General features: G+C 38.5%; 1 protein-coding gene across 1 annotated transcript in view; it reads right to left on the minus strand.

The window, feature by feature from the left end:
• Positions 1 to 26159, minus strand: part of ttc12 (tetratricopeptide repeat domain 12) — a 73956-nt gene that overhangs the window by 987 nt on the left and 46810 nt on the right. The window contains exons 14-21 of the mRNA XM_004916092.4: positions 17367 to 17459; positions 15408 to 15471; positions 14431 to 14565; positions 13544 to 13648; positions 11184 to 11252; positions 9464 to 9565; positions 8175 to 8274; positions 2439 to 2664 (exon numbers count right to left, since the gene is read on the minus strand). Of these exons, the coding sequence (XP_004916149.1) occupies positions 2439 to 2664; positions 8175 to 8274; positions 9464 to 9565; positions 11184 to 11252; positions 13544 to 13648; positions 14431 to 14565; positions 15408 to 15471; positions 17367 to 17459 (894 nt within the window). The remainder of the gene's footprint in view (positions 1 to 2438; positions 2665 to 8174; positions 8275 to 9463; positions 9566 to 11183; positions 11253 to 13543; positions 13649 to 14430; positions 14566 to 15407; positions 15472 to 17366; positions 17460 to 26159) is intronic.

A 26159-nucleotide genomic window follows, 5' to 3' on the forward strand; every position in this document is an offset into this window, starting at 1 on the left:
CAGGATGGACTGTGTATGTCTATTAGATGATTTGTATCTATTTTAGCACTTGTGCTTTTGTCTGTAAAATAATCCATCCTGTTAAAGCAATTACTAAAGGCAGATAGAAAGCAAAATTGGCAAGAGGAGGCAACTAATGGCTTTTGGGGTTGGCATCCTTCTGGTGGCCAATTAAGAAGAGGTGCTAATAGACTAGAATGGTAATTTACAAATGTACAGTGTTTTTAAATCCTAAATTTGAAGACACATGATCATTAGGGATGTAGCGAACATCGCCAAAAATGTTTGCGAACCCGTTTGCGGACTTTCGGCAAAACTCGCGAATATTCGCAAACTTTGCGAACACCATAGACTTCAATGGGAAGGTGAACTTTAAAACCTAGAAAAGCCATTTCTGGCCAGAAAACTGATTTTAAAGTTGTTTAAAGGGTGCCACGACCTGGACAGTGGCATGCAGGAGGGGGATCAAGGGCAAAAATTTCTCTGAAAAATACTTTGTAAAAAAAACGCCAAAAAAAAACGCCAAAAAATAACGCCAAAAAAAACCGCAAGCTATTCCTATGTATACGCAAAGGCGAAAAACCGAAGCAAAAAAACGCGGCGGAAAAAACAGAGGCAAAAAAACGCGGCTCAAAAAAAAACACGGCGAACCCAAAATGGCGAACATCGCCAAAAGTTCACGAATTTGCGGACTTGCAAACACCCGTTCGCGTGAATTAGTTCGCCGGCGAACAGTTTGCTACATCTCTAATGATCATATTTTTTATCCACAATGCAGGGTTTTCTCTTCCAAATTACACTATAGTAGTTGGCTTCCAGTAAGTTCCATCCAATGCAACTTGTGCTTGCACACATTACTGCCGGGTCTAGGCTGGTAATTTCAATTTCCCTTGCTTCAATGTGCCTGACTGCACTCCATTTATCAGGTCAGGCCAAAGGTGAGCATTGACTCTTTCTACAGTTGCAAGGCATAGATGTATAGATGCAATAACCTTTGTAACTAGCATCAATGCTGGTTTAATTTCACATCCATTTCAAATATTTGCACTTGTGCTCATAAATGAAACCTTAGCTATGAGAGATAAGCATGGGAGAGTCAAGGGACTAAAAGTTTATTCCTCTGAGGATTGAAAAGAGATCAGTTTACATTGGACTGAATTAATTCACCATGCTGGTAGTAATAGACAGTGGGTAGCATGGGATTGGTGCGTTTTTGGGCTGATGGAGAAAGCACACTGTGGGACAAGTGAATTAGGGATATAACACAATAGTGCAACTTTAAGGCTGAAGCTTAATGTTGCTTTTAGAGACTGAACAACATAAGAGTTGTTTAACTATGGAACTGTAAAGGTTTATGGGGAGTACCATTTAAAGATTTTTGAAAAAAAGGGTAGCTTTAATACCTGATATTGATTCTATTGATTTCAAAAGGGCAAATTTGGGACCAGAAATGAATTTCTCAGTGAGGCTCACAGATAGGGGTTATAGTAAGAAAAGGAGGGTGCACATGATCATAGGAGTACTAAAGAAAAAAAACCCAGTGGAAATATGAAGCCATGAATTCTGTTGGGGAGTAGGGAGTAAATTCTCATACCGGAGTTTTAATAGAAGTTATGGTGGCCATACACGTTAGAATTATGACCTTTAGGAAAAATCGTTTGTACACTCCACTAATGTTCAGAGCTGAATCATCAGATATACTGGTTGAGACAACAGAATTCTATCCCTAGCTGATGATTCAGCACTAAATGTTTGCTGGTGCTTGAGCCGGCCTAACGAGACCTGACGAGACGAGATATCCAAGGCCTATGCTGATATTGGTCACCTTGTCTCCCGCCATACATGTACTGCATATCATATGAAACAAAGTTTTTTAGTATTTATCTTCACAGTTTTTTCCTCAATAAAAGGTAGACAGATCTAGGTTGTTTGCATAGAGCACATATACAAGTTACAAACACCAACTCTAAGAGGGGACAGACACTTGGGAATTCAGAGTACGTATAACAAAAGGAGAGCTACTATGCATGTCACATTTTAAATCATAAAACATTGACTTCAAACTTATGAGTTAAAGTAACCTGTCTCAATACAGAAGGTTAGATAATAGGTGTGGAGATTAGCTTGACAGTACTTTATGGTCAAATGTTCAAACCAGTTTAATTTGCTTGAGCTGGTCAATAATCTTGCCTCTTAAGGTAAGAAAAGCCAGTTAATCTGCCTTGCTTGCCTCTGTCTACAAGGAATGTAAATGTCGCTCCTGATAAATATAATGAATTGTAAATGGAAAAACCAATACAGAGTTAGATTGTATCCAGTAACTAATCTTTACCAACACCTTCTACCCAAAATGCATTTGTTTTCTACCTTCTATCCCCCATTAGGCATTGAGCTGCTGCAAAGAGACCAGAATATACAAGATATTATATAGCAATTACCTTGGCTCTGCAGTACACAGTTTTCCCAATGCAATAGCAGCATTCTGCTGCACTTTAGTCGTTTGTGCATCCCCACCAGCATGAGTCAGAAGTAGTTTCAGGATATCAGTCTGCAACAGAGAGGCGGCTGCACCAGGAACCTCAAAACAGTTACCCAAGCAGAGTGATATGTTGCCAACGATGGTCTCATCCTCAGAATGCAAAAGACTTAGCAAAGTACTAAATTCTGTAAAATGTTATTAGAGATAAAAATGTAGATAAGACTTTACATAATTTATGATACAGCATTATATAATGTAGGAAACAAAAAATTGTAAAGTTCTGAGTCTGCTAATGTACTGTGAGGAACATAAGTATTTGAACACCCTGTGATTTTGCAAGTTCTCCGACTTAGAAATCATGGAGGGATCTGAAATTCACATTGTAGGTGCAGTGCCACTGTGAGAGACAGCATTTAAAAAAAAAATTCAGGAATTCACATTGTATGATTTTTAGTTTAAGTATTTGAACACCCGAGAAAATCAGTGTTAATATTTGGTACAGAAGCCTTTGTTTGCAATTACAGAGGTCAAACGTTTCCTGTAGACCAGGTTTGCACACACTGCAACAGGGATTTTGGCCCACTCCTCCACAGATCTCCTCTAGATCTGTCAGGTTTTGGGGCTGTCGCTGAGCAACACGGAGTTTTAGCTCCCTCCAAAGATTTTCTATTGGATTTAGGTCTGAAGACTCCAGAACCTTGATATGCCTCTTACGGAGCCACTGTTTGGTTATCCTGGCTGTGTGCTTCGGTTCATTGTCATGTTGGAAGACCCAGCCACAACCCATCTTCAATGCTCTGACTGAGGGAAGGAGGTTGTTGCTCAAAATCTCACAATACATGGCCCCATTCATCCTCTCCTTAATACAGTGCAGTCTTCCTGTCCCCTTCGCAGAAAAGCACCCCCAAAGCATGATGTTACCACCCCCATGCTTCACAGTAGGGATGGTGTTCTTGGGATGCAACTCATCCATAATTTTCCTCCAAACACGGCGAGTGAAGTTTAGACCAAAAAGTTCTACTTTGGTCTCATCTGACCACATGACTTTTTCCCATGCCTCCTCTGGATCATCCAGATGGTCATTGGCAAACTTCAGACGGGCCTGGACATGTGATGACTTGAGCAGGGGAACCTTCCATGGAATGCATGATTTGAAACCATAACAGCGTAGTGTTTTATTGACAGTGACCTTTGAAACTGTGGTCCCAGCTCTCTTCATGTCATTGACCAGCTCCTCCCTTGTAGTTCTGGGCTGATTCCTCACCTTTCTCATCATCAGTGATACCCAATGAGGTGAGATCTTGCATGGAGCCCCAGTCCTAGGGAGATTGACAGTTGTCTTTAGCCTCTTCCATTTTCTAACAATTGCTCCAGCAGTTGATCTATTTTCACCAAGCTGCTCTGCAATTGCCTCATAGCCCTTTCCAGCCTTGTGGAGGTCCACAATTTTGTCTCTGGTGTCTTTTGACAGCTCTTTGGTCTTGTCCATGGTAGTAGTTGGAGTCTGACTGACTGTGAGGTGGACAGGTGTCTTTAAAGAGCTCAGACAGGTGCTACTAATTTAGATTAATGAGTGGAGTAGAGGTGGATTATTTAAATGCAGAGTAACAGGTCTTTGAGACCCAGAATTCTTGCTGATTGCCAGGTGTTCAAATACTTATGTGCAGCAGTGCAATACAAATACATTCTTTAAAAATCATGCAATGTGATTTCCTGAATTTTTCAAATACTTATGTTCCTCACTGTACATTAATCGCAGAGAGAATGGCGGTATCTAACACTAGGGGTCATCTGCAGTGTGCAAAGTTTAAGCACAGTCACCATATTTTTACCCATAATTCCAACATAATTGGGTTGTAATGGGGTGATTAACCTGAAACAGCTCTATGTAGCTGTTGCCCAAGGATATATTTATGTAAATATGTATATTTATTCTTATATACATATGTACATGAATATTCCTGGTTATAAAGGTTCTTTAATAAAAGTAGTTCAATCAAAAATATACATTTATTAACAAAAGCTATTGACACATATCTACAGAAATAACAAACATACAAAATACAAAAAAACACTAAATCTAAATACAGTATATACTGCAATTTAGAAAGATAATTCTAAAGGTGGATATGTTACATAGAATCCCACTGACTCCCTTATACTCATCCTTCCATTGAGTCAGGCATTGAGTCAGGCATCTGTGTCCACACTCCAGGAACTCCAGGAACACACTACTAAATCTTAACCCATGCTATTAACCTAGACATCTGTCAAAGTTGATGTGGCAAGTTCTAATTGGTCAATGACCATTAAGTTAACTGTAGGGAGTTCGCCATAGATTCCTGATTCAGGTTGGACAATGGAAGTTGGGAAAATGCAGTTGGAGACAAAGGGAATTGAATTTCCAACAACCTTTGGTCAAAGAGGAGGAGAGGTATATTTATGATGCTGTGTAAAAAGTGGAGTAAAACATTACCAGTGATGTTGCTCATAGCAGCCAATCAGATGCTTTGCTTTGATTTTCTGACTGTTAAAATCTAATTTCTGATTGGTTGCCCTGGGCAACATCACTGGTAATTCTTCACTCCACTTTTTACACAGCATGATAAATATACCCCTTAGTGACTGTGTGCTAGATAGGATGTCTTTGAAGCTTGCATCCATTGTAACCTGATTGCATCTAATATGTAAATTACTCAACATCCTTAAATACACAAGTTACAATGTATATATAAAATACACACATATTCTATTTACTAGAGATATGACAAAAGCAAGTCTCCCTGGGTTAACATAGCTTTATGGTTTCCCTGCATTAGTTGATACAATAGCACAACATTTGTAACAGGAGGCAGGGAAAAGGCAGCAGCACCATGCATGACTAAACAGAAGGCCAAGAAGCAGCTCTGTATGCAAGAAACTTTCATTAATGGCAACAATTCAGGCAACAACTATTCCAAAAGTCTGCAACTGCATGTTTTGTCATCACTGACCCCTGATAATGTTACCCTACCAACCACCCAGTGGTTTAAATAAGAGACTGAAAGACGCAAAGGAGAGAGTCTGAATAGAAAGATATGTCATAGAAAAGTAACAGTACTAATAGAATTGTAGCCTCACAGAGCAATATTCTTTTGGCTGTTAGGTTGGGGTCAGTGACCCCCATTTGAAAGCTGGAAAGAAGCAGAAAAGAAAATCAAATAACTCAAAAAATTCAATTTAGAATGGGACATTTTATAATACACTAAGGGGTCGATTCACTAAAGGCCAAAAAAACTAGTATTATTTTTAGCATGCGTTAAAAATATTATCACTTCGTATATTTGAAGAATTAACAATTGATTCACAAAAAAGACACTTGTCTGAATTAAGAAGCAATTTTATTGTCATTATTTATGCTGCGATGACATTTTAAATTATATTTTAAAGCATGCAATATATTTATGCGTTATTACGTAGCACGTGATGTTAGCAGACACTATTATGTACATAACCATTACTTTCTGAAAACGACTATTTTGAAAACTGGAGGATGCATCACTCTAGGACGATCACATACTTGATTCTCTTCAGATTCCAGAAAAAATCCGACTGCATCAAACTCCATCTTGTCACCACAAGCAATCGCCAGCTGCAATGTTGTTTAGTAACTCCTGGGACATATCGCTTTGCGATAATTGTGATTTTTGAGCATGTGATATGAGTAGTAACGCATGCAAAATTACTTTGATGAATTCGTACTTAATTAACAAACACTTTTTAACGCATAACGACCTTTAGTGAATCGCTCCAAAATGTTAACTATACGGTGAACTACCCCATTAAAAAGTACAGGGGACAGAAAGAAACTGTAAAGCAATGAAACTTTGGTTAAAAAAAGGAAAGATAAATGGATTGCAGGCTGAAATAGTGCTGACTAGGAGCTGTAGAGACTGGGATTGCACTTGTATCAACATGGATTCAGGTTGGATTACTAGCATTTCTGTATTTTGAACTTTTTTAAAAAAAAATGTGTTTTTGAATGTGATTGTTTCAAATGCTTCTTTCAACCATGAGTTGGTGAGCTGGAGGTCAAGAAGTTAAGCCCTTGGCAACATGGCATCATTTAGACAACTTCTTTCTATGTGACATAGACGACTTCTACTATACAGGTATAGGATTCATTATCTGGATTCCGGATTTCCTTTTTGAGTGTAATAATAAAACAGAAGCTTGTACCTAATCCTAATAAAACTGTATGAATCCATCTTCATGGCAAAAATCCCTATTGGGTTTATTTTATGTTTAAATATTTTTAGTAGCGGTAAGGTTTTGTAATAAAAAGATCCCTTATCTGCAAAACCCCAGGTCCTAAGCATTATGGATAACAGATCCTATACCTGTATTCAGTTTACAGTAGGTTGTGATGACAAAGACAAGTCTGTTAAAAAAAACAGACAAATTCCTCTATATAGTCAGTGAGAAATATTTCTTCTTTCTCCCTAGCAATGTCTCATTTCCATGTCTGCAGTGTAATCCTAGGGCTCATTTACTAACCATTGATTTTTAATTTTAAACTCGATTCAGTTTTTTTTTTTAAATGCTATGACTTTTCCAGGATTTACTATGCGTTCAAACAGCTAAAAATCCAAATTCAGCCATTTGCCAGATTAAATCATAATAAATCACCATAAATCAATCTCTGTTTTGAAAATCTAACATCAATTTTTATGTATTAAAGGTTCTTTTTGAGTTTAGAATATCACTATAAATCATTTTAGCAACAAATTGGCCCAAACAAAAGCACACACAATGGTAATATATGTGTTGAATTTTTGTTGAGAAGTACACATTTTACACAGACACATAGTTAATTTGGGCTAAAACACAACAATAGTCCATCATTTTCAACCCCTCCAAATGAAACACAGCTAAAACTAGAGATGTATTGATACTAATTGTAGGTCTTAAATGAGGTCACTGTAGCACCAGATATTATCCTTTTCCAAGCCATTGTTAAATGCATTAAAAGAATCTGCCTTCACTGCCCTTGGTGTGAAAAACCATTTGTTTTGCCTCAAATTAATGTTTTGTCCTCTGAACTCTGGTTTAGTGGCATTTTAGGTGTGGGCTTTTTTTGTTTGTTTTTTATTCTATGTTCCCCAGCAATATGTCTATAAAGTCCTGTAATGTACTTGTAAAGAGTTATTAGGTCCCTCCCCAAGCATCTTTTCTCAAGAGAAACCAACTCCACCTTAGGAGTTTTTCTTCATAGTTTCTACTTCTAGTTTTTATTTTTAGGTATTTATTTTTCAACTTTTACCTTCCTACAGGTATGTTGCTCTGTTATTCAGAAACTCATTATCCCAACTGCTCCCGATATAAAAGTTGGGTTACCATCTCACCCCTTTTAAAGTAGGACACCTATTGAATACACATGATGCAAGCTGGATGCATGATTTAACACAAACCTTTGATCTATGCATCCAACTTCAAATTCATCTTCTGTTAATGCTGTTTTGTTAACTCCTTCCAGTTATACTGAATAATGAATGAATATAAAGAAAGAATCCAATCAAATATTCCAACCATGGCATAGTCTATGGTTGAAGTCAAGGTGAAATTAAGCTAAAGCTGCATAGTTGATATATCCCTTGTATTGTCATTTATAGTGCCTCACATATTTGTCTCGAGCATTTAATCTAGAGCTACTTACGTTTATCATACTTTATCATATCCTTCTTTGCTACAGAATCAACTTTAGTGCACACAGCCAGAACCTTTGCAGCAAAAACAGATGTTCTCTTTCCACCTGCCTGAAGTGAAAAATGAGAAACAAGGTGAGGATTTCCTTATGGCTAGCTGACAGATTGATAATGGTGACTAAAAATAATGCTGCCTTGCTCTATTTATCTCAACTCCACAAAAAGTTCTAGCAACTGAAGCCTTTCTTGTTTGTGTATGTTTTGTTTTTCTTGTTTTGTATGGACTAGTCTAGGACTTTATAAATTGTTATATGAAAATGTCTGTTATCTCTTGTAAGTATAAATTTGGTCATTATGACAATTCTTACACGAAAAGGCATAAACTTCCTATACCAAGCAACATTCTGTGTAACACACCACTATTTTTCAATAAGGGATAAAAGCAACAAATGTGATAAGCAACTTTATGTAGTGTTGCCTATAGCAACTGTAGAGTTCAGACTCCCTGATATTTAGATAAATACAGTTGGAATATTTTTACTTAGCTGGGTCTTTAGTCCCTATAACACGTCATTTACAAAGGTAAGGTTTACTGTAAGGAGCGCCGCATGGCACTCCTCTCCCCTTAGGTGCTGCATCCAAAATGGCGGTACCCATGGGCATCATATGTTACCCAGCACCAGTATGGTGATGTCATAACATTGGCATGTGACATCATCACACCGCACTTGGCATAAAAATTAAAAATAAACAAATACAGGTTAAAAAGAATCCTTCATTACAGAATCTTGTAGGTTAATTTACAACCACAAGCGCAGTTGTGTTGCATGAAAAGTCACATTCATTAAAGGTACCTCTTGGATACTGTCCTGGTTTTCTCTATTGATGCAGGGGAATCCTGGAACTACAGCCACCTCGGACCTAGACAGTAGCTCAAGGGTTCTCACAGCAGAAGCATTAATCACTGTAGAGCAGACTGATTCACGTTGAAGTGCAAGCAAAAATGCATCAGTTGTGACTCATCAGCAACAACTGCAATAGGCAAATCTCCCCCTGTCAACTCACAATTAAGCTAGAATAATGGGGAAAATGCTGCATTGTGGGTAAAAGAAAATGGCAATTTGTAGAAACCTGCTGCAGAATAGAGCCTGCTTTGACAGGCTATGGTAGGTCACATCAACGAGTACTTTTATTTCATATATATTAGTTTTCTCTAATAATTACTATTGTAGCACTTTTTAATTCTGCACACATTTCCATGTAAAGTATTTGCATGCTGAACCTTCATTTACAGACATACCTTTAACAGTTTTACAAGCTTCTTAATAATTCCTCTTTGCACTACCTGCTCCACAGCTGCAGGGCATTGTGGAACAACCCGGCTAAGAATACCCACACATCTCTGCAAAAAAAACAAAGAAGAAATAATTTTTATCAACCATTAAGGCAGAAATGTGAAAGAGACAGAGTGCCCTTCCACAGCATGCTCAGCAAGGTATTATTCTTTTGAGTATGCCATTGAAAACTCTTTAATTCCCATTGCAGAAGAATCTGCTGATGGGCTTAAATTCAGAAAATGTGTAATATGGCCAAAAAATACACGATAGGAAAATGTTTACCTTTCTTTAGCGTTCTATCAGTTACTCACTTCTCATTCTTATGTTTATGTTGTATAAGTATATGTTGTTTATGTTGTAACATTCATACTTGTACTTTTCGTCACATTTACACTTGAGTATCTGAAGGTCACACAATTAAAATCCCTTCATCAATTCATAAACCCCCTGAAACCCAGTCAATGAAAGACGCCTCTGCTTGCTGCATAATGTTTTCTCTGGAAAAGAGGTTGTTTTCTCTGGAAAAGAGGCGCTTGCGAGGGGACATGATTACGCTGTACAAGTACATTAGAGGGGAATATAGGCAGATAGGGGATGTTCTTTTTTCCCATAAAAACAATCAACGCACCAGAGGTCACCCCTTTAGATTAGAGGAACGGAGCTTCCATTTGAAGCAGCGTAGGTGGTTTTTCATGGTGAGGGCAGTGAGGTTGGGGAATGCCCTTCCTAGTGATGTGGTAATGGCAGATTCTGTTAATGCCTTTAAGAGGGGCCTAGATGAGTTCTTGAACAATCAGAATATCCAAGGCTATTGTGATACTAATATCTACAGTTAGTACTAGTGGTTGTATTTATAGTTTATGTATGTGAGTGTATAGATAGGTAGGTGTGGGTTGTGTGTGCTGGGTTTACTTGGATGGGTTGAACTTGATGGACACTGATCTTTTTTCAACCCTATGTAACTATGTAACTATGTAACTATTTATATTGTTTTAATAGCATTCATTTATTAATCCAAATAACTAGCTTAATAGCTAGTCATCTGATAACATTTTTAACAAACAGTAAAAATAAATATAATTAGAAAACCAGTGTAAAAAAGAGATAAAACATACATAAAAAAATACAGAATTAGTAGGAATGATGTACAGTATGTATAGATTATGGACTTGCATAAATTAAGAAGACACGAAAACCATAACAAAAATGTACAAAAATATTTGTAGTGAAGAGTGAATTTTTTCGACAGGCAAGGATTCGCAGTGAATTTTCCCATTTCGCCATTGGCTAATTGTTTCACAAAACTTCTATAAAAATTTGCCACGGAAAAATTTGTCAAGCGTAAAAAGTTTTTGTTGAGCTTCAAAAAAGAGGGCATTCACGTCAAAAAAAGGGCACAGTCGTGTCAAAAAAAGGGGCAGTCGCGTCAAATTGGGCGGGGTCTTGTCAAAATTTGGGCACGGTTGCATCAAAAAAGTGCGGGTGACAAAAAAAAACCGCAGGAAACCAAAAAGATGCGGGAGACAAAAATAATGCGCAACAAATACGTTTCAAAAATTTTTCGCCGTTTCGCAAATTTTCTTGCCTTTTCGCGAATTTTATGGCGAAGCAAAATGGGGCAGATTCGCTCATCACTAGTAATATGTACTTTAAAAACCACAGAGATTCTTAATTATTACTCACCATCAGGACTTGTCCATCTTTAATGTTCAGAAGGTTCATGCATTTGTTGGTAATTGCGATTCCTCGTTCCTTTTTAGAAAAAAAATCCACCAGGTGAGGCTACAGTCCCAATTACAAGAACACTTTTTTAGTGACAGCAATGGTAAACACACTGAGAAACATGCTACAGTACTCCAATTCCGTGTGAAAAATGTTTATTGTGCCAAGAAAACCAGGCAACGTTTTGGGCACCAGCTCAGTGCTGCAGCGTGTTTATCAGCAAGTTTTAGTTGAACCTCAGCAGTGGGATCGGCAGCTTGCACCTGGCGCTACAAAAAAAATCAAACTACTAAGTTGAAGGCGAGACACCCAGCAGGGTTTTACCTTCTCAGGGAAGTGAAAAGTAAACACAGGTAAAGGAAAGCAGGGGTCAAATGCGCTACGATTTGTTCTGCCTCCAGTCATAAGTTATGTTCTGACAAATAGTGCCATAAAAATAATGATATATTTTTACTTAGTAAAACAGAGGGAATTAAAGACTGTTATGTCTTCATATGATCTATCCATAATATGTTGATACGAAGTGTGTTTACTTATTATACCGTTTAAGACCTATAGCACATGTGGCATTGTATTTACTGGTATTTTTTTTTTTTACAGTCGGTTGAGAAGTGCACAATCGTGGCGGTGACAGGCAGATTTCAGTTACAAAATAATCCATCATCTGGCTAAAATCCACCTGCCACCACTAGTAGCAGACACATTCCATTGGAATAATAGCAATTGACAAACTAGACATCTGTGATTGTTTGCATCTTCACTGAAAAACACCAACAGAGAATGTGTCCCATGTAATTCAGCCCTAAGGGGTAGTACTAATGTGTTGTATATAACCATATCCTGCAGGGCTATGTAGTGTGCATTACCATCCTGCTAGGTTGAATATTAAGTGATATTCCTCAGGGTTGTGTAGTGTGAAGTTTTATCCTGCTGGGTTGAATATTATTTAGTGACCTCCATCAGGGCTGTGTGTAGAGACATCCTTCAGCCTGTGTTTTAGCATTATTTATTACACCCATAATGATAAGAGCTTTCACCATCTTTCAAATGTATGCAAAAACAAAACAATCAAAATTTTGTACATACATATATACAGGGTACATAGTACAGTTTTCATGTATGCTTTTTTGAGTGCAGTGGAAGGGGAATAAATTAACTCGGTAAATGTTGAAACTTTCAAGTTGCATGCATTAGCAGTGCATTTTTACATCAAAATGGCTGCTGATAATACAGACCAGTAGCTTTACTAAACAGGGTGGCTGATATCTTGCAATTTGAGAGGCCCAACAGAGTAGATACAGGTATAGGATACATTATGCAGAAAACTGTTAGTCAGGAAGCTCCAAATCAAAGGAAGCCAACTATCATAGACATCATTTTAATAAAACAATTCCAATTTTTGAATATGAATTCCTTTTTCTCTGTAATAATAAAACAGTACTTTGTACTTGTTTCCAACCAAGATATAATCAATCTTTCTTGGATGCAATCCTATTGAGTTTATTTAATGTTTAAATGATTTTTAGTAGACATGCGGTATGAGGATCCAAATTACAGAAAGACCCCTTATATGGAAAACCCCAGGTCTCAAGCATCCTGGATAACAGGTCCTATCCCTGCGTTATAGAGCAGATGCACAATGCAGTTATTGGAAATGCAAACCTCTTCAACCTCAGCCTGACTGAAGATGCTAAGATTTGCTGTTTACAATAGCTAGAAGTCCAATATAGCAACATCCTACATGGCTTTCCTTCTAAGAATCTGTTAAAATGACCAAGTGAGTGACTGATCCACCTTTTCTTTAAGTGTGGGACACCTTATACACGCTTTGTTCTGTTTCCAAGGGTGTCCCCATTTGCTAGCTAGACTTATTGCTTTCTTGTGCCAAATAGTCAATGGAAAGAATTACTTATAACTCCACAGCAACATGTTTTTAATCTTATTGTACAGTTACCTTGAACTGGTTATAGGATAAATGAAAACACACATGATCCTCCACAGATACTGTCATTTCACAGTGCTTACAAAAAAACTATAACAGATTTTAGGTTTAGAGATTGCATTGTAGAGAGAACTATAGTTCCATATTAAAGTAAAATCCAACACGCTGCAGCACTCCGAATTTAGTGAAAAAGTGTTTATTGTGCCAACAAGACAGCCAACGCTTTGGGCTTCAGCTGCAGCGTGTTAGATTTTACAGTCATATTTGATCCTTGGCAGTGGGGTTAGCAGTCACCACCCGACATTACAACAAGCGATTGATATAGGTGAGCATTACCAATTTATTTTGAGATTGATATTAGCTTCCATATTAAATTTACCTGAATAGCTGAGTTAATCTCTAAGGACAAGTTGAACATGAGTCCAAGTATTGCAGATAAAACTTGTCTTTGTTCTTCTTCAGCAGCTAACAAGCTGCACTCATCCTGAATGAACACAAAATTATGGCATTTTTAGTCAATTTAATATAGTAGTGAAAGGGCACCTATCACCCTCAAATTGTTTCCCCCCACCAGAGATGCAGGCTAATAGAGTCTACACTCCAGTTGGGGGAAACAATAGCCTTTTTTGAACAAAAAATAGCACCCACCAGCACCAGGAGGGAGCTCCCAGCGTGGGCAGCCATGTTGTGACACTCACGTGTTCATAGTTAGCGAGTGCCACAACTCACTCATTATGCACATGCATGTGATATTGGAGGGTGAATTGCATCCACCACTCCTACATCAAGCGCATGCATATAACGAGATAGCGGGGAGACTTGCTCATTATGTACATACACGGCAAACACCATGGCCATCCACACTGGCAGCATCAGCAGCCTAGCAATGGCGGGGGCTATGTTTTTTAAAAAAAAGCTATTGTTTCCCCTGACCAGAGTGTGGGCACTATTAGCCCCCACCTCTTGAGGCGGAAACAATTTGAGGGTGATAAGTGTACTTAGCACATTATAATCTATACAACAAATGTTTTGGAAGATTAAATGATTGAATACTGTCCAAATGGTATCTGCTCTACTTGAGGCTTGTGCATAATCACAAAAGAAGAGTAGCTCAAGCATTTAAATCTACCCTATTTGTTGTACTGTACAGTGCTGCATGCACAAGTAGTGCTTAAAAGAAAAAAATATATGCAGTACATACATATACTGATGCAAATAAAGTGTAAGATATTGTAATAGTGTAAAGCTGGCTTGAATGTGACTTACCAGAAATAACATGCAGGCATCCCAGCATTCTGGTGATTCAGACACCTGACCCCTAATATTTCCATCCTCTATTAAGTGACCTAGCAAGCCGATGCAGTGAAGGACCACTTCTCTGTTTACCACCTTTGATGTCCTCTTTAATTAAAGGAAAGGGAATATGTAGGAGATGGGTTTACAGCTGTTGTAATACATATTTGTATTTTATAATTCCATTCAAGGTTTTGTTCAGTTGCTTAAAATATGTAGTTTCTATAATACATTCCAGAATTATGACTCTCATGGCAGACAGTCGCAAACTGTATTTTTTAGCACAGACAAAGAACGAGACAGACATTTCTATCTGTTGTTATACTCACAAGAGCTCATTTATCAACTAAGTTGCTAAATGACATTACGAGTGCATTTGCCAATAGCAGCCAGCAATTAGCTATGGATAGTCTACCACAAGTTAGGAAATAAAGATGAAAATCTGATAAGTTGATATGGGCAACTGCACTGGTACATACCATCATACTTCACTATACATTCTTTTTAAAAGTAAAGTATTAGTATCGCTTTCAAACACATTGTAATTAATTAATTGCCTTTTCCTTCCCTCAGCCTTTTGGTCCTGAAATTCATGACTCCTGCTGGTTTGTACCAGGTTGGGGGACAGTGCAAAGCAATAGGCTAGAGATACTTTTACATTTCTGTTTTAACCTGCCAGATCCTTAAAAAATCCCTCAAAGCCAAAGTACAAAGGCTTAAAGTGACTAAGACTTTGCTATAAAAATATGTAATGCTTAGTCACATTATAAGATTGACTAGGAATTAGACTAAAACATCTAAAAAGGAAAAATACAAATGGAATCAAATCAATAAATGTAAACAAAAGAAAAGATTTTGGTTTCATAAGAATTAAAACATGTGACCATGTGATTATGTTTATTAAATATATAGCAGTATCATACATATAAAAAACACCTTATGAAACTTACCAGTATTAGTATAAAGCAAGGCAGAGTAGCAGAAGAAAAGTTAGTCCTCATATAGTTTTTCACCCTTTTTTGAGAAAAATATATAGAATTAATAACTGCTCCAGTTCAATAACCAACATATCAATGACTGGTTGCTTGGGTTGCTGGACTGAGGCAAGTGTGTTTTTTGCTACTTGATATCCCCCTTTAAGGGGACATAATGCCTCATCTGGCATCTATACCCCTCCTCAAAATGATGAAAATGCCATTTGTTGGAGAAAATATGTTCAAAAATTATTTTAGCTACAAACAGTATTGATAGCTTTGCTTACAATACCACTTCTCATATGTTATACCAATGGACAGAACATTTCCATGGGTTGCAACAGAACAGCACATTACTTTTTGGTTTGTACGTAATTACCTAAAATTTCCCATTCATATACTCAATTATGGCAGTTCCACCAGTGGGCTTTATATTATTATTTAGGGCGATACAAAAAGCTTCAGTGTCATGCTTTAGGAATTAGCAGGGCTAAGAGAATTATTTGGAAATACCTATTCCAAAGTGATCAGAACTTGCTTGGATCTCAAGCGTCATATTTACCTTTACATTTTGGACTATAAAATGTGTGGTTTTATGTTGCACAGAAAATCAGAAATAAATACTGAATCTTAAAATATGGGAATCCCACATTTTAATTACAACCGTTGCAGCCACTGCAGCCAGCACCAAAAGGGTTCATAAAAAGCTATAGCCTTCTGCTCTTCTTCAACCAGCTGAATTACAGCTAAATACTATGGAGTTTGCAGCATCAAGAAAGCCACAGGAAGACTATGTTTCCTTTAAGCGATAATGTTGCCTTGTGCCTTGGGCATTCCTCCTAAGGGTCTTGTTGTCTGTGGGACAAATGTCAAATTCTCCTGCTGGCTTGTCACAGTCTTGCAAGATGAGACTGTAACATTACTCTTAACATTACATAAAGTGTGGCCACCTGGAGAAGAGAGGGGAGCTTGCCAACACTTTATTTGTCAAAAAAAAATGTAAGAGGGTTACTACTGTGTCTATCAAGAAATGCAAACAGGCCACAACTATCTGTTATGATATGTTTGGGGGCCACCACTGTGTCTCTAATAAAATGCTTAAGGGCCACAATTGTCTGTAATGAGAAGCATGGGGCTTGCAGGCCATGGCAGTGTCTGTCATCAAATATTAATAGACCACAATATGTCTTTGAATGTGGGGGTGATATAGTGTTTATTGTTCCAACTGTGTAAAATGACTTGTGTTTTCGTTAACTGGGTGTGGTATTTTGGAGGGGTGGTTACATAATGGAAGTGACCAAGTTTTTGCCACACAGCAACTGACTTTCTCCTTCTTCAAATATTGATAAGTATGCTTGTGAAATACATTTGCAAACTATATTTTAGCAAGCAACAGCAACATTCCGTGAACTGCATACTGGGAAAACTATTTCTGTAAGGGGAGGGGTTAAAATTTCTTATATGAAATTATTTTACCTTTGAATGGTCTGTGAGTAGCTAATTCATATGTTTCTGTTGTGTTAGGTTGCTGCACATAATCATTTTAACAAGCCGTAGGTACACATTGCTGTTTTTTTATTTTCAGTTTTTGAAAATATTGTTTAAATATAACGTATTTTATCTTATTCATTTTTATGTCTTCATATGTTTTAATAATTCTTAAATTTTGTCTTTTTTATTGCCCCAGACATAAAAAACATACATTTAGTATTTCTGAATTTCTTTTGGCATAAACCTTTATAATGAACTCTACAGTCAAATGAACTTTTAACCATGATCCAAGAGTATCCCTTAATGAAAGCATTGGTCTTAAAAGTTTACATTAACTGTCTGTAAAAGATTTAATGATTTCTTCCATGCAGCGCATTCGGCTAAGGATTTACTGTGAATTTTTACTAGTTAATTTCAAGCAGAACTGAAGTATAACAAAATTACTTCTCATCCTGGGATAGACTTTGCAGTATTTCCATTGCTGTACTTGCTCTTCCATCAGATAGTCTCACACATTCCAGTAGGATTTGCAACAAACTAAAAATAAAAAGTAAATAGTTTGTCAAAATATTGAAATGACAACATAAAGTACTCAATAATGAAATAAGATAACTTTCAATATATGAACATTAACAATTAAATATGTTAATGGCATTTGGGTCAATCCAAAACTGTTCCATTCCAAAGATGTAACTGGATTCTGTTCTAGGCCTATAATAGCCACCATTGGCTTTGGCCTTCAGCTGCTCAGGTGCTGCCAGGTCTTACCACACAAGAATCCAGTGACTCCCACAGAAGCAAGCAAAGCAACCAAACATAAACTGCAGAGAAGAAGCTGGTAAAGTCAGAACTAAATGTAGTCAGATAGGCAAGTCAAAACCAGATAACAATGGTTCTTTTCATACCTGAATTCTCCACCATAACTATTGGAGAAATTCAGTTACTGGAAGCCATTAAAGTAAAAGTTTAACTGACATGAGTTCTGTAGATTCATAACTCACAGGGCTTATATAGACTGTCACATGGAAAGGAGTATGGGAGTTTCCAGAGGGAGAGTATTCAGATATCTCTTCACATCAGAGCAAAAAACTGCTCTTACAGCCAAAATGGTGGCTCTGCCCACATGGCCATAGTAGTAGTGACTAAAGCCAGCCTGAGAACATTAGCTATATGGAGTCCATCCATGTCGGGGGGGGGGGCCCTTTATGGGGGAATCTGCATATACAGAATTTTATTCTATCTCACCAAGCCACATGGTTGTGTATTCCTATGGTTACATTTATTGGGCATCAAACTGTTCACTGAGAACCCCTGAAATTCCTATTTAGGACATTTTATTTTAGTACTCAACAACTTTGGAGTGCAAAAAATTGGTACATTATAGACGATTTTCAGAAACGTAACATTTGTTGCAATCTAAATTATGTTGAATTTGGCTCTTTGTGACTGTTTGTAAATGAGCCCTACTATCTTAATATACCTGTGAAGGGACTCTGTCGATTTAATTGACTTATCAGTATACACCCCCTTTATAATCATTGGTGTAGCTAGGGTTAAAAGTAACTGCCAATAATAACTTAATAATAATAACTTAATAACTTGACTTGAAGGCGGTGTAAGAGATTTTTGTGGGGTTTTTTCTTACCTGAACTGGAATATTATAAAATTAACTTGTAAAAGTTTAGATGGTACAGCATAAGTCTGGCAAAATAATTGCTAACCTGGATTATATGGTCTCCAGACAGTTCTATTAACATAAATTAAATATTTCTACTAATAAAAAAAAAAATCCTTTATGTTTTATAAAAGACGAGCAGATTTACTGTCCTGTGAACTGGGGAATCCTTAATGGTTCCTAGCTGCTCAAATATTTTGTTGGTAAAATATAAAGCTGCTCAAATATTTTGTTGGTAAAATATAAAGATTATTATTAAATTAGGCCTTTAGTATTCCAGTATTAGATAAACATTGTGTTTTTCATCTGTGACAAATTCAATCTGTAGGTGCAATAGCTAAAGGGAATTTTGATCTACACTTTGAACTTCCAATGCATTGAGCCTCTGGTATGTTCTGCTTTATAGATTGATGCAGCCTGTTGTCTGATCCCTAGAATTACTTCCATATTTAGGGTGGAGGTAGCTCCAGCGTTATACAGCGTCAATAGACACACTTGCACAGAATTTAGCAGAAAAGACAGGATGGACATCCATTTTTGCAAGACTGCACTAGTGGCTGCAATGATAAATGAGTCCTTTTATCCTTGCTGAGTTTTAACTATGTGCTTTTGTTATAAAAAGGTTATGCATAATACTATGCAAAAGGTTTAAGCAATCTGTAAGCCTGAGTAAATGTGATGAATAGATGGAGACTATAATTCACGCAGCATAGGTTAATGACCCTGGAATTACCTTTTACAAACTCTAATAGCCATACAATAAGCCTGTAGAAATGCCTATCAGTGCAAGAGTGTGGATTTAAAGAATGAGGCCTGAAGAATAGAAGTGATATATGATGTAGTAGACAAAGAGAAGCTCATTATAGCAATAATTACATCAATAAAACTTAGCATAAATATCTGCTGGTTAAATCAATTTTAGTTCAATAAACAGCAGAACCAGAAATGTGTAATGAGCCATTTATATTGCTATACAATTTATTATGTGCAGTACAATGTCTGTTTTTCATTTCACTGATAAACATATAGAAGTCTCAGGTCTGCATTTAACTATGCCTGCAATTCTGCTGCATCAAGAAACTATTTTCAACATGTACTTTACCTGAAATGCCTACTGACCAAAGAGCTGGCAAGAACACAGTTACTTTTTACATTCTTCATTTAAAAATGTATTTGTTTTAATTCTAAACCTAGAAGTGTTTGGAAAGTGATGAAGAGTTTTTAAAAAAAAGTCAAACCCAAGGCTATTGTGAAGTTTTCAAAAATATTCATGTTACAGTTTAATAACATTTATGCATAATTAAGGAAGCCTGAAAACAACTCTGTAAACCATTCTTGGACGTTTATTATTTTTAGCTTCAGCACACTGTCAAGCATGTATGTTTCTGAGCAAGATATTGACATACTTGAAGAAGAAGTAAACCTTTTTTTCTATATTTACAATTAATCTTAACAACCCCCTGAATAACATTCATTAGTCCCTGCATTCAGTCTGATCTGGTTTCTGAATTATAAATTTAAATCTCCAGCTCCTTTCCTCTACTTCCTGGTACAGCATGAAACCCCACCCTCTCTTTCTGCTGAGCTTTTCTTATATCTTTGACTACATTTTCCTTATATTTTGACTAAAGTTTGCAACTTGACAGTGCAGTGAGTTATAACACCACGGTTGAATCAATAAACATGTGAACTCAGTGAGTCATGCAGTCATAAATAGGCACAGAAAAAAATCTGTGCATTCCAGGTTGCCTGGTCAATACCAGCCAAAGTCAATCCAAAAACCAGCCCAAAACTAGCCAAACACCTCTTCAAAAGTAGCCCATAGTGATGAGAGAATCTGTCCGTTTCGAGAAAAATTAGTGAAACTGTGAAAAACTTGGGAAAAATTTGTGAAACACGACTATTTTTCGACGTGCAGGACTTTTTTGACAAGCGCAACTTTTATTTGCTGCATGCTGAATTTTTGCACCCGTTTCACGAGAAAATACACTAATATCGGAACATGGAAATTTGCCACAAATCCATGCCTGCCCAAAAATTTTGCTTATCACTAGTAGCCCAAAAATAGCACAATATCCACAGTGAAAAAAAAATCTAAAAAATAAAAGAAGGCCTCTAAGGTATGTCACAGTAAAATGAATTTAGAGTATTGCATTAACCCCAGACATGATATACATAGTAACATAGTAACATAGTAAGTTGGGTTGAAAAAAGACATACGTCCATCAAGTTCAACCATAATGCCTATACCTAACCTGCCTAACTACAAGTTGATCCAGAGGAAGGCAAAAAACCCCATCTGAAGCCTCTCTAATTTGCCTCAGAGGGGAAAAAATTCCTTCCTGACTCCAAGATGGCAATCGGACCAGTCCCTGTATCAACTTGTACTAAGAGCTATCTCCCATAACCGTGTATTCCCTCACTTGCTAAGAATCCATCCAGCCCCTTCTTAAAGCTATATAATGTATCAGCCAGTACGACTGATTCGGGGAGGGAATTCCACAACCTCACAGCTCTCACTGTAAAAAATCCTTTCCGAATATTTAAATGGAACCTCCCTTCTTCTAAACGGAGTGGGTGCCCTCGTGTCCGTTGGAAGGACCTACTGGTAAATAAAACATTAGAGAGGTTATTATATGATCCCCTTATATATTTATACATAGTTATCATGTCACCTCTTAAGCGCCTCTTCTCCAGTGTAAACAGACCCAACTTGGCCAGTCTTTCTTCATAACCGAGACTTTCCATACCCTTTACCAGCTTAGTTGCCCTTCTCTGGACCCTCTCTAGCTCAATAATGTCCCGTTTGAGCACTGGAGACCAAAACTGAACAGCATATTCTAGATGGGGCCTTACCAGTGCTCTGTAAAGGGGAAGAATAACCCCCTCCTCCCGTGAATCTATACCCCTTTTAATACAGCTCAGAACCTTGTTTGCCCTTGCAGCTGCTGCCTGGCATTGCTTGCTACAGCCAAGTTTATTATCTACAAGGACTCCAAGATCCTTCTCCATTATGGATTTGCCTAGTGCAGTCCCATTAAGGGTATACGGGGCTTGCATATTTTTACATCCCAGGTGCATGACCTTACATTTATCCACATTAAATCTCATCTGCCACTTAGCTGCCCAGATTGCCAGTTGGTCAAGATCCTGCTGCAGGGATGTCACATCCTGGATAGAATTGACTGGTCTGCAGAGTTTTGTGTCATCTGCAAACACTGATACATTACTCATAATACCCTCCCCTAAGTCATTTATGAACAAATTAAACAAAAGTGGACCCAGTACAGAACCCTGAGGGACCCCACTGAGAACCTTACTCCAAGTAGAGAATGTGCCATTAACAACCACCCTCTGTACCCGATCCTGTAGCCAGTTTTCTATCCATGTGCAAACGACTTCACTAAGACCAATAGACCTTAGCTTAGAAAGCAGTCGTTTGTGGGGAACGGTATCAAATGCTTTGGCAAAATCCAAATAGATTATATCTACTGCATCCCCACTGTCCAGCTTCTTACTTACCTCATCATAAAAAGCAATTAAATTGGTCTGACATGACCTGTCCTTCATAAAGCCATGCTGATTACTGCTCATAATGCCATTCTCCACTACATAATTTTGAATGTGATCCCTTAACAAGCCTTCAAATAACTTGCCCACCACGGATGTCAAACTTACAGGCCTATAATTGCCAGGCTGAGATCTTATTCCCTTTTTAAATATGGGAGTGACATTCGCCTTCTTCCAATCACTAGGTACCATACCTGATGAAAGAGAGTCTGAGAATATCAGAAACAAGGGCCACTGCAATTCTGCCCCTAGCTCTCTCAGTACCCGAGGGTGTATTCCATCTGGCCCAGGTGCCTTGTTTACATTTATCGTGTGTAACCCTTTAAGCACCATATCCTGTGCCAACCACTGTGTAGTTGGAGCTGAGGCAACAGTGAAGCTATTGGGTGAGACTTGGCCCACTGGCTCCTCTACTGTATACACAGAAGAAAAGAACTGGTTAAGCACATCTGCCTTTTCTGTATCCGCTGTAACCATATTGTTATTATAACTCAATGGGGCCACACCCTCAACCTGCATCTTTTTACTATTAATATACTTAAAAAACTTTTTGGGGTTAGTCTTGGCCTCGGCCGCGATGCGCTCCTCATTTTCTATCTTTGCCTTCCGGATTGCTGTTTTACAACACTTGTTATAGTGTTTATATTCATTAAACGCAGCTACTGTCCCCTCTGACTTATATTTCTTAAAAGCTTTCCTTTTTTTCCCTATTAACTTCTTTACCTCAGAGTTAAGCCACATAGGGTGATTCTTAACACTTCTACTTTTTCTTATTAATGGAATGAATTGAGAACAGTAATGATTTAATATCATTTTAAATGACAACCATTTCTGCTCTGTATTTTTATCAGAAAACATAATGCCCCAATCTATGCCCTGAAGCGCTGCCCTTAAGGAGCTAAAATTTGCCTTCCTAAAATTCAGTGTCTTTGTTGCCCCCGTGTAAATTTGTTTCCTGCACCAAACATCAAATGAAATAACATTATGGTCACTATTACCCAGGGGTTCAACAACTTGCACATTTGCTATACGTTCTGGGTCATTAGAGATCACTAGATCTAGTATAGCATTGTTCCTGGTTGGCTCCTCAACAACCTGTGACATAAAGTTGTCGTGCAGCAAGTTTATAAACTTGTTCCCATTTACTGTCCTGGCAGTACTATTGCCCCAGTCAATATCAGGGTAATTAAAATCCCCCATTATTATCACTTGCCCCAAACTAGCAGCCTTTTCTATTTGCAACAGGAGCTGGGCCTCCTCCTCTTCGCTTACATTAGGGGGTCTATAGCATACCCCTACAATTAGCTTGGTAGATTCTTTACTATCTGTGAGAAGCTCAACCCATAAGGATTCAGCTCCCTCTGTTACCCCCATCACTTCCTCCTTAATATTTGCTTTTAAGTCGTGCTTAATGAACAGACACACTCCTCCTCCTTTCCTATTGCCCCTGTCCCTCCGAAACAATGTATACCCCCCAATATTAACAGCCCAGTCATGAGACTCATTCAACCAAGTTTCAGCAACACCAATCACATCATATTTCCGCTCCAACGCCAGTACCTCCAGCTCTCCCATTTTACCAGTCAGACTCCTTGCATTGGTAAACATACATTTAATACTGGTTCCGGCGTGAGAATGACGTGTAAACAACTTATGGGCCTCCCTGCCATTATCAGTATCCCGAAGCAAGTCTCCTCCCCCAATTTTCCTTACTATGCCCACTACCTCATCTATCCTGTCTACCACAGAATTTCCCGCTGCACCCTCCCCCCCCCACTCCTAGTTTAAAATCTCCTCCAACCCTCTAGCCATCTTTTCCCCCAAAGCAGCTGCCCCATCATCATTGAGGTGCAGCCCATCCCTGGCAAAGAGCCTGTAGCCGATTGAGAAATCAGCCCAGTTCTGGAGAAACCCAAAGCCCTCCTCCCTGCACCAATCTCTCAGCCACGCATTAATCTCCCTGAGCTCCCGCTGCCTTCTTAATGTTGCTCGTGGCACAGGTAATATCTCTGAGAAAATTACCTTGGAAGTCCTCGCCCTCAACTTCGCACCTAGCTTTTTAAAATCGTTCTTGAGGACTTCCCCCCCTCCTCTAACTTTGTCATTGGTACCTATGTGTACCAAGACCGCCGGGTCTTCCCCAGCCCCTCCCAACAATCTGTCCACTCGTTCCACCACATGCCGAACCCTAGCACCAGGCAAGCAACACACAGTTCGGCATGTAGGGTCTTTGCGACAAATTACCCTATCCACCTTTCTAATAATTGAATCCCCTACAACTATAACCTGCCTTCCCTTCCTAGCACTACTCCCCCCACCTGTATTAGAGGTGCCGGCTCCCAGGGTGCTCTGAGAGTCAGCCTGCTCCATACACGCCAGCTCAGAGCTGCCTTCCCCAGCATCTTCACCTAACGCGGCAAATCTGTTGGTTTGTAAAAGCTTTGAACCAGCCCCCCTACCCTTGTGTCCCCTACTGCCCCTCTTAACTGTTACAAATTTGTCTCCCTCATTAACCTCCACTGTCCCTTCTCCCCCCCCCACTACACCGGCCCCTGCCAGTGGTTGCTCAGTGAGCCTCCTGTTCTCCCCCATGTTTGCAGCTGCCCTCAGTGCTGCCAGTTCCCCCCTTAGATTCTGCACCTCAGATTCCAAGAGGAAAACCCACCTGCATCTCTCACAAGTAAATGCTGCATGGAACTGCTGCTCCAGGACCACATACATGCGACAAGATGCACACTGAGTAACACCAGCAATCATACTGCAACTCATATTGCAACTGGGTACTTACAGTCTCCCGAGTGCAATCCCTTGTATAGTGCCTTTTAAGTTTCAAACGCCTTTTTTGTTTTAAACGCCTGCTATACACTTAAATTTACATGCAACACTTTAGATTACATGCAAAACTCGCTGTGCAGTCAGAAACTTATTGAGGTTCAAACCAAACAGCCAAATGTCTGTTGAGAATTTACCAGATTTACTCCACCCCCTTAATTAGTATGCTCAATCAGCCAGGTAGCACTTACAAGTCACACAGCAGTTAGTTAATTGCACTTACTTTCTCCTTTCAACCAGCACTCCCAGCATGCACAGTAAACCCCAAACGCCTTTTTTGTTTTAAACGCCTGCTATACACTTAAATTTACATGCAACACTTTAGATTACATGCAAAACTCGCTAGCAGCTCCCAAACTCGCTGTGCAGTCAGAAACTTATTGAGGTTCAAACCACATATGGGTTTGTTTAACAACAACTCTCAGAAAGCCTAAGTGATCCTGAGAGTTAAAGTTTAATGATCAACTGCAGAAAGTAACAAATGTCAGCCCCCACATCACTGTACAAAATAGTACAATCTCATACCAGAAAGAGAAGGAAGTGGGTTGTAATGCAGACAGGTTGGGACTGAGAGGTTAGAAACACCAGCAAAGCAGAGTAGAAAAAGGGAGCTTCTTTCTATGCCAGTCCCATTGCATGCTGAGCAAAGTAGTTTTACATTAAATTTGGCTGTAAGCTTATAGCTAAATACAAACTACATTACCCAACATACACTGAGAGATGCATGCCAGATTCACTAGGGAAAAAAAAGTTGGCTAGTTTTCAGAGTACTTTGGAATCCTGCCTAGGCTTGCCAAGATGCTATAATTTCTGCTTAGAGAAAAGTTTAAGGCCCAACAGTCAGGCAGCCTGGTCAATGCCAGAGTAATGAATGATCTGTGCTGCTGACCCATCAATGTGCCCCTGTACAGAAACCTTCCCTCATACATACCTTGTATATATCATTTAACCTACCAAGAACAAAGCTTTTCCTTTTGTTAAGGCTGAGTGTAACCTCTAACTCTACCCTCTATTCAGGCTACGGTTGCCACCTGTCCAGTTTTTGGGTCAAAACTACTTGCTTGGTTTTCCTTATTTGGAAAACCAGGCAGAATTCTATAAGACTGATGCAATTATTTCCCAATCATTACATCATAGCCCCCCTGAGCCAAAAAGTTTGC

The sequence above is a fragment of the Xenopus tropicalis genome, chromosome 7 (genome assembly GCF_000004195.4).
Source record: "Xenopus tropicalis strain Nigerian chromosome 7, UCB_Xtro_10.0, whole genome shotgun sequence".
NCBI classification, from domain to species: domain Eukaryota; kingdom Metazoa; phylum Chordata; class Amphibia; order Anura; family Pipidae; genus Xenopus; species Xenopus tropicalis.